At 54.3% G+C, this 9050-nt stretch overlaps 1 protein-coding gene and 1 long non-coding RNA gene across 3 annotated transcripts; one reads left to right on the forward strand and one right to left on the reverse strand.

Annotated features, from left to right (window-relative positions):
* Window positions 1–479: 479 nt before the first annotated feature.
* On the reverse strand, window positions 480–3290 carry HAND2 (heart and neural crest derivatives expressed 2). The gene is made up of 2 exons (XM_068942506.1): window positions 2236–3290; window positions 480–960 (listed from the first exon to the last, which is right to left on the reverse strand). The coding sequence occupies exons 1-2, from the start codon at window positions 2788–2790 to the stop codon at window positions 862–864; spliced, it is 654 nt and encodes a 217-aa protein (XP_068798607.1). The 5' UTR covers window positions 2791–3290; the 3' UTR covers window positions 480–861.
* Window positions 3291–3630: 340 nt separating this feature from the next.
* Window positions 3631–8429, forward strand: LOC104145197 (uncharacterized). 2 transcript variants are annotated; one of them, XR_694276.2, is made up of 4 exons: window positions 3631–3837; window positions 4269–4361; window positions 5793–6026; window positions 7900–8429. It is a non-coding gene; the product is annotated as an uncharacterized lncRNA (long non-coding RNA). The 2 variants fall into 2 exon arrangements; XR_011141022.1 differs by lacking the exon at window positions 7900–8429 and having other exon boundaries at window positions 3650–3837; window positions 5793–6561.
* Window positions 8430–9050: the final 621 nt, after the last annotated feature.

Genomic DNA, 9050 nt, shown 5'->3' on the forward strand with positions numbered 1-9050 from the left:
TGTTCTGCATGGAGAACACCACCACAAGGAATTTCTCTTCAGCTCGACTGCCGTTTTATGTTCAACACTCACAGGGCTGTCGAGATCCCTCCCTCTACCCCTCCTTTCACTCAGTCACTTGTTTAAAAATAAACTTAGGAGCCATCTTCATAATTTAGTTTACTTCCGAATATTTTAAATATTATGAAAAAAAGCCATAAACAACGCTGTTATTCAAAACATTTTGAGGTATAAAACATAAAAAGATTTGGGTTTTCTTTTTTTCCTTTTTCTCTTTTTTTTTTTTGTAAAAAACACACACAGTGGTTTATTGAGTACTTACAACGTTTACACCTTCAATATTAATTAGATTCCACTTTTTCCCTTACGGACGGAAGTGCACATAACCAATAACTGTTGAAAACATCTTCAAATACTGAACGACCACAACAAAATCACAACACTAAATACCGAGTCAACCGAAACATTGGTGCAACTGCTTCTGTTGAAATATAACTTTATAATCCCATGAATATTTATATCCAAAAGGCCAAGTATTAAAGATACACTTCACATACACACTAATGCCAGGGAGGGTTTTTTTTTTCCTTTTCTATGGTTCTTTTTTTTCCCCGTGTGTTTTATACAGAGCAAATAACATTCACGAAACTATTAGAGACGACATTACCCCTTACCAAGCTGGAGTTTCCTCTTCATATTCAAATATGGAATGCTTTTTTCCCTCTCCTTCAAATATCCACATTTTGGGGGGTTGGGGGAGAAATTGCACATAAATAAACTGGATGATTCCAAATACAAAGAGTCCTCACAGGAGAGCTCACTACCGAGACTAAGAGGACGGCTCCTCCAGTCCTGCCGTGCTCACTGCTTGAGCTCCAAAGCCCAGACATGCTGCGGCCAGCCAGTCCTCCCTTTGGTTTTCTTATCGTTGCTGCTAACTGTGCTTTTCAAGATTTCATTCTGGGGAGACAGGATGCGGAGGGAGAGAGAGAGAAAGAGAGAAACAAGGTGGGCAAAGAAGAAAAAAAGGTTAGAGATATTTCCCTGCTTTCTACGTCTCCTCTCCCGGGCCCAAAAGGGGACCCGAAGGGGAGGCGCAGGCTCCTGCGGGGGCCTCCCTGCGGGTGCGGGCACAAAGCGGTGCCCGGCAGGCGGCCCCGCGCAGCTCGCTGCGCGCCGAGCCGCGGCGGCGCCCCGCGCACTGGCCCCGCGTGTGCGCGGCGCCCTGCGCTTCCCGGCGGAAAAAGGGAGCCCTGCGGGCCCGGCCTGCTTGCTGCTTGCTTTCCCCGGCCGGCTCGGCTCGGGAGGGCTGAGGTCCGAAGCGGCTCCGAGCTGCGGCGCCTGCAGGCTACGCGCAGGGCGACCCGCGGGCTCGCACCGGGAACCGGCCGCGAGTTTAGCGGCAGATCGGTCCATGAGACCCGAATTACAGCAAGGTCCGCGCTAAACCTTCTCCTTGAAGGCTCGGGGCTTAGGAAATGTGCACAGGCACGCTGGGCAAAACATGTTAGGTCAGGCCTGTAGCGGAAAAGCAGTCACTGAAGTTTGTGGGAATATTGCCCGAGTGTGCCATAAGGCCTACAAGAAGCGGGTTACGCTTCCTCGTCAAAGCAGATGCTTAATCTCTCGTTAAAAATTGCTCGACAAGAGCGAATTCAAACGCACAGCGCACGGGCAATAAAGCCCTGCATTGCGAACCAATTATTTGCCAGCCATCTCAAAAGCAGGCTGCTTTTAAATTCAGGTAAATGCGCCTCCAGCCTGTTACTGAGGAGAGCAGAGCGTTGTTTCAGGGCTGCGCAGGAGGCTGCGAGTTACACTTCTCTGCCCTCGCCGGCGGGATCGCGGCTCGGGACCCGGAACAAGCCCGAGCCCAGGCAAGGAAACCCACCCGGGGGGCTGGCGGGCCCTAAAGGCTCCGCGCTTCCCGCGGCGGCTCCGCATCTCGTCCCGGGCAGCCGCGGGAGCGGATCCGGCCACTCCTCGAGAGCCGCCGGCAGCGGCCCGCGCCCGCCGCCCGCGCCCTGCTCCGCCGCCCCGGGCGCGGCGCAGCTGGGCCGTGGCCGGGCAGGGATGCCCGCGGCCGGGGCGCGACGGGGCATCCAGGACGTGCATCCCGGAGGCCGTCCGGCCCGCCGCCGCGGCCCGGTCTGCCGTGCGCGGACGTGCCGCGCCGCCCCGGCGCTTCCCCCCCCCCCCCCCCCGCCCTGTCCCGTCGCGTCCCAGCGCACTGACCAGCTCTTTCTTCCTCTTCTCCTCCTTCACGTCTGTTTTCTTGATCTCTGCCTTGAAGGCCTCCGCCTCCCCGTTCTGGTCGTCTTTCGCTAGCAGGTCCATGAGGTAGGCGATGTAGCTCGTGGCCAGGCGGAGGGTTTTGATCTTGGAGAGCTTGGTGTCGGCGGGCACGTTGGGGATGCACTCCCGCAGCTCCGCGAAGGCGCTGTTGATGCTCTGAGTCCTGCGCCGCTCCTTGCGGTTCGCCGTGCCCCTGCGCTTCACCGGCCGGGGCCCCCCGAGCCCGGGCGGGCCGTTCCCGGGCGGCACCCCCCCGTAATGGGAGTGGTCCATGCCCGGCGCCCCGTTGGCGTACTCGGGGCTGTAGGACAGAGCCATGCTGTAGTCGGGGGGGGACATCTCCGGGTGGCTGCTGATGAGCCAGCCGTGGAAGTAGGGGTTCTCCTCGTGGCCGCAGCGGGTGGCGGCGGCGGCAGCGGCGGCGGCGGCGGCGGCGAAGGGGTAGCCCTCATGGTGCACCACCGGGTGGTGGGGGAAGCCGCCCACTAAACTCATCCCTAGCGCACCCCACCCCGCCCCCTGGGGCCCCAAAACAAAGGCTTCCCCTTCCCGCCCGCCCCCGCCGCACCGGCGGGAGACGCTCCCGGCCGCTCACCCCTCAGCACTGCCCCGCCGCCCGCCGCCTCTCCATAGGGCGCTGCTGCAGAGTCCCCGCGGGTGCCCGAGCGATCCCCCCTCCCCAGGCGCCGCCGCCGCCGCTCATGCGTTGTGCCTCCACCTCCTCCTCCTCCTCGCCCGGGGCTGGGTCTTCGAGGAAGCGCGCAAAAAAAAAAAAAAAAAAAAAAGAGCTATGGAGAAAAGTCGACCAAACAAAATGGCTTGGCTTCCCAGCCCGGGATCTTCCTCGCCTCTTGCTTCCCTCCGCTCTCGCCAAGTCCGCCGCGGCCCGGCCGGGTGGTACTTACACGCGGCCCCCCTCCATCCGCCCCCGGCTCACGGGTGCTCGGACCGGGCTGGTGGGCAGGCGGCGGGCGGGCGGCGGCGGCGCTCCCCTCAGCCCTGCGCGGCGGCGGCGCCCGTCAGTGCCCGGCGGGCGCATGCATCCCTGCCCGCCGCGCCGCGGGGGACCGAGCCCCGGTTCTCCTCTGGGGCATCAGCGCCGCTGGGCCGGGCGGCGGGCGGCGGCGGCGGGGCGGGCGGGCGGGCGGCGGCGGGGCGGCGGCTGCCGCGGCTGGGCTCGGCGCGGCGCGGGGCACTGGCAGGGCTCCCCGGCACGATCTCCATGTACAGCTACATGTTTAGGGCCGCTCGGGTTAATATATGTCGTCAGAGGCGGTGCCGGCCAATAGCCGGCGGCCGGGGCGGAGCCGGCGGCCCTCCGCAATAAAACTTTTTGATGTTCGCCCTGCTAATTGCCCAGCTCCTCTTTTAGGATTGGCTGCCCCCTCCGTATCCATAATGTAATTAAAACAAGGGGGGAAAAATTATCATGGAGGCAGAGGTTAATGCAAGTGTTTAGCAGATGCCTTACTGTAAAATCTTCATTAAAAAAAAAGGCCAACAAACTCATTAAAACTTAAATATCGGAAAATCTCAAGCCAGGTACGGTATGGCTGCAAGGATTGTGATGGCAAAAGTCTATGTAACAGCTTGATAAGCTCCGCGAGCGCTTTTACAAAGCGCTTTGTGCCGATCCGGTCGAGGAACAAATAAAAACAACTTCAGAGGGCACTTTATCGATTGACCGGTTGTGATAGGCATGCCCCAGAACCACTCTGGCTTATGCTTTTATTGCTGGTTAATGTACACAAAGAGATCACTAGTACCAAGTTTCCGTGAGGAGGGAGACGAAGTTATTCTGCATTGTCACTGAGCCTACATTTCAAGTTTAAAAAGGCTGGCTCTGGCTTTACCGCCGCTGACTTACCAAATGAGCAGAGATCGCAGGGTTTGGCCAGGGGCGTTATTTTCTTTCAAAATGAATTGCTTTGAAATAATAACAATAAAACCAACTCTAAATGATTCTCTTCCAGCTTGCTGACTGCATGTACGCATCTCGACAAGTACTCATCCGAACCAGTAAAGTTCCTGAAATCAGTTTCATGCTTGTTTAACTAGACTGATTGGTAAGTAACCGAATATTTTTTACGGCATGTTCAGAGCTTATTTTCTAGCTTTTATTGACAAATATATAAATATTTCTCTGCATTCCTAATTCTGCAATAAAAAAAAAGACCAGCATCTGTGGAAAGCAAGTTTAGTTATCGAAAGGGAATAGTTAAATGTTTGTTTAACAGTTAGGCCAGGAGGAAATCTCCCGTAGATATTTAGGTGTTTTGGTCTGGTAATCTTGAAGACATTACAACAGGAAAAAATGAATCTCAAGCTGTAATTCACGGATAACTTGGAGGCGAGGCGAATTGTTGTCATCTTCAAATGGAGCCGAGTATCACTAAATAGCTGTGAAATATCAAATACCCATCCTATGTGTGTTGGCTGACGGCTAGGCTGATTCGGCGTATATTACAATGCAATCCTACAATATAGGCAGTGTGGAAAACTGTGTCAACAGGAGCTGAGAGGTCATAAATTAAAGAAAGAGAAAGATAGAGATGGAGGAGTCTGCAAAGGAGGCAGCAAGAACCGCAAGTCCCGTCCTTGCAAGAGCTCAGTGCGCTCTCCGGATCCACTGCAGAGCCGGTGGGGATGCCTCTGGGGGAAGGACTGGGCAAAAAGACAGCCAAAAGGCTCCTCTGTGAGGGAGCAAATCCACGCCTGGGGACAGAGACGAGCCGAATTGGAGAGGTCCGGCGCGGAGCAGGGCTGCACCCCGCGCGCTCGCCACCGCGGGCGCCTCGCCAGCAGCGCGGAGCTTGCGCGGCTCCCGGGGCGGCGCCGCGCAGTCCCCTGCGGGAGCCGCTATCGCTGCAGATGCGGGCGCAGCAAAGGAGCAGCCTGCCGGGAACAAATTTTCGCTTCGGCGTGGAAATACCGAAGCCAAAGCTGGGCGCCGACCCCGCACCTCGGCCGGGCGCGGACGGCAGAGTCGAACCCACCGAGGGGTGGAGAGGGAGATTTGTGTGCGCAGAGAGGAGCAATGCAGGCATACATACGTACGCACGTACGTACTTATGTGTAGGATATATGCTATATAGTGTAAATATGCTATATACACTGTGTGTGTGTGTGTGTGTGTGTGTGTGTCTGGGTGTAAAACAGGGTATGAAAATGAAAAAATAGTCCAGACGTAGAACTCATTTATGTACGCCTCTATATATACACGCTTGTACTAAAATGACTGTTATTTGTCTATCTTTCTTTTTTTCTTTTGATTTTTCTTTCGGTGTATGTGTGTTTGTTATAGTGAGGAAATAATGTATCTCCAGTGAGGATTTTTAGATTTAAAAAAGGCTATGTGCATACCGTATAGGCAGCTAGCCTATACCCTGGAGCAGCTAGCCAGTGTATCCCTGCCTCTCAGGATGCAATGTCTGCAACGAGTAGCTTGCAAATCCACTGACTTTCTGTTGTGGTTCGCCAATTTTGTTTTGTTGCAGTATTTTACTTGATGCTAAGAAGAAAATGGCATTGGCAAGGCCGGAAAGGTACATTTGCTTGCAAAGAGAGCTGTGTTTCTTTGCACTCTCCTTATTTGTGTAGGAGCTTTCCAATATACTGCAGCCTGGACTGGAATTGTGACAGTCTCTGTGGAAAGCCACTACAGTGACTCCGATAACATCTCCAGTGATGAAGGAAACGGAAAACATGAGACAGAGAAAAAGTAATAAAAGGTACAGGAGATATCGATCAGAACACCAGTCTCCAAAGCAAGCATCATTATTGCTTAATTACCTTTAGAGAAAGAGGGTCTCTAGATAAAGCACCCAGCAGGACCTTATATATAATTTTTCCTCGTATCCCCCAGCGCTTGTTTATCCAGTTTATCAAGTGAATTTTAGAGCAAATGCAGCTCTGGTGTCCTCCCTCAGCTTGTAACTGCTCGGGCTGCCCGATCAGGGATAACAGCCTTTTTTTGTTTGATCAACGCGTTTGAAACCGCTGCAGCTCAAAGTAACTTTTTCAAGATCAGACACACAGGCTGCTAAAAAGCACGAAGGTTTTGCCGATATCATATTCATTGATTTGATTTGTTTTTTTTTTTTTCTTCTGCGCACAAATGATTCGCTAAAAAAAAAAAAGGCTCTCCCCTTGTGTCACTTATTTCCCTGCCAAAATGGTTGCAAGCTAGGCGGGGATTTATATGCACTCGGCTGCCAGACAGGACTTTCCTAGTTCTCTGTAATTAAGAAATTTTGGTGGCGACTGAGCCGAGTCTAGTTTTCCTTTTTTCTTTCTTTTTTTTTCTTCTTCCTTGGCTTTTTTTGGGGTGGACTGCCGGACCGTCCCTCTGCTTTTGCCCCGAGGTTGTTGCATTTCCAGGACGAAAGCTCTACACGGTGCCGGGCGGGAGGAGTGGACTGCTGCGCCCCCGGGCGCGGAGGCGGGAGCCGAGGAGCAGGGCCGAGGAGCACGGAGCCGCGAAGGCTGCGCGCAGGGCGCCCCGCGGCGGAGCCGCAGCCGCGGCCCTGCCGGCCGCCCCCCGCCCTGCGCGCCCGCTCCGCGGGCGGGCCGCGCGGAGCTGGGTCCCCTCTCGCTTTCTGTCCCGTGGCAAAGTGTGTGATGGAGAATGGGGACAACAAAGCAATAGAGTTTTGTGGCCCCCCCCTCTCTGCTCCCTTCCCCCCGCCCCGGCCTGGTCTTGTGTGAATTAGGCTAAATTGCAAATTAAACTAATTTCTCAAAATCAGACGAAAGCGTATGGAAAGGGGAAGCGGCCCCGACGCTGGGTGGTCGGAAACGCGCGACTGCTCGGGACCTTTGGGCCGGCTGGCTGGGAGCTACGGACACGCTGGCCCGGGCGTTTGGGGGAACGGGCCAGGGGCATAAAAGTGCCTGGCCGGTGTCCGGGCAGGGATGCTCGCTCATTCGCCTGCACCTTCGCAGCACCGCGGGCCGGTTTGGGCAGCCCGAAGCAGGCGCCGGGGCGCGGGCAGGGCAGCGCCCGCCCGACGCCCGGCCCCGGGCCGCCTCCCGAGCAGCCGCCCCCGCCCGATTCCTCCCTTCGCCTTAAAGTTTTCCTTAACCAAGGCGACCCCCACACCTCCGAGCCCACCCGCCGCGCTGCGGCCGCGGGTGCCCGCGCAGCGCCCGCACCGCGCCGCAGGCGGCGGCTGCCTCCTTTCCCTCGGATTTTGGGCGCAGCCTTAGCCAGCAGCCACCTCGATGGGCTCTGTCCTCAGCAGCGCCCACAGTTTCGGGGAGAGGCGCCCGGGAGCAGGCCGGAGCCCCGGTTTGACCCGCGGGCCTCCGGGAGGGAGCCCGCGCTCGCCTTCCTCCCCTTGGTTTTCTGCCTACCACATCGCTCACCCGCCCGCTGCCTAGCTCGGAAAGTTTAGACGCGTTTGAATTTATAGAGTGCATGATGTCATTGACCCTAGACCAAATGTATTAGAAAAGGATATAATTCTCAGATGAATTTAAGAACGTCTAAGCACCCGCTGTCCTAGGGATGCGATGCTGCGTATCCCTAGGCCACCACTCAGGAGCTCACAGAGGAGCGTCAGCCTGCAAGAATATGCTTTTTTTTTTCTTTTTTCTTTTAAGAGGCACCGGAGAAATATCATTTGAAGGTCAACCTGTCAGTGTGGGTTAATGAAAAGGACTTCTGCCTAATGGGCCTGCTTATACCCTCAGTTACACTCACACAACCTTGATTTCAACGTCGAGGGCAGAGGGCAGAATTGGGCCCACCAGCCCCGAATTAATTGCTGCCATTGGAGGTGGAGGAACCCTGGTTTACGTTACTATTATCGGTAATGAACGCCCACATATTTCAGGCATGATAATCTCGCAGCCGTTGTGTATACAAAAAAGAGCAGGGACGAGAAAAACCCAAGACACTGACCGTTTTGTAAGTTGCAACGATGGGCGGTAAGCGCGGGACCGTACACACTTGACCACTGCATGTGTAAGCAATTATTCGAGGATTGCTTATATTTGTGACCGAGGATCCAGATTTGTATTCAAACCTTAGAAAGGAATAACGGAAAGAGAGGAAGAACAGGACAAACGCAAATCAAAACCTTTTCTTTGTCAGGAGAGAAATAATAAAGTCCTTATAAAGTTCTGCAATGAACGCACCGTGTTTCTCTATTTATTGAATTTGTTATATTTTTATATATATATATATATTTATCCATATACAAATATATACACATACTCATGTATGTGTACATACGCACACTTTTTTTCACCCATATAATATGGTTCACATTCCGAGGAAAGAGCACCGCGAAGTTGCTCTTGAGCTCGGGGCTGGGGAAATATCTCGGCGAGAGTAACTGCTTTTATTAATAAATATTTTTCCTCGAGCATGTGAAGTTCACGCGTTGGAGGAAGCAGAGGTTAGGCTGGCATCGTTTTGGGTTTAGGCTAACAAAAATCAACACTTCTATTGTCAATATTAATGGAAATTCTCCATTTAACAGGCTGGGCTTTAAGCAGTGTTCCTAGATCAAAGGCAACCTCGCTTGACTTACGAAAGATCCCTCCGGAGCGCAGACAATTAACTGCAATTTCGCCCTAACTGCACGCCCCGAAATGTTGGTGCCTTCCTTTCGGTGCCCCCCGCCCCGTGTACCTGCCGCAACCCAACCCAGCCCGCTCCGCCTTGCCCGGGAGCTGCAGCAGCACGCGGAGCGGCGCTTAAAACTAAGCAGCTGACTCTTGCAAATGTCGCCTGCACACTTGCTGGA

Source organism: Struthio camelus, chromosome 4 (genome assembly GCF_040807025.1).
Source record: "Struthio camelus isolate bStrCam1 chromosome 4, bStrCam1.hap1, whole genome shotgun sequence".
NCBI classification, from domain to species: Eukaryota; Metazoa; Chordata; class Aves; order Struthioniformes; family Struthionidae; genus Struthio; species Struthio camelus.

Coding starts and splice junctions, on each gene's coding strand:
- HAND2 (XM_068942506.1), bottom strand. CDS start 2,790: ATGAGTTTAGTGGGCGGCTTCCCCCACCACCCGGTGGTGCACCATGAG. Junction 961..2,235: donor AGAAGAGGAAGAAAGAGCTG/GTCAGTGCGCTG, acceptor CTGTCTCCCCAG/AATGAAATCTTGAAAAGCAC.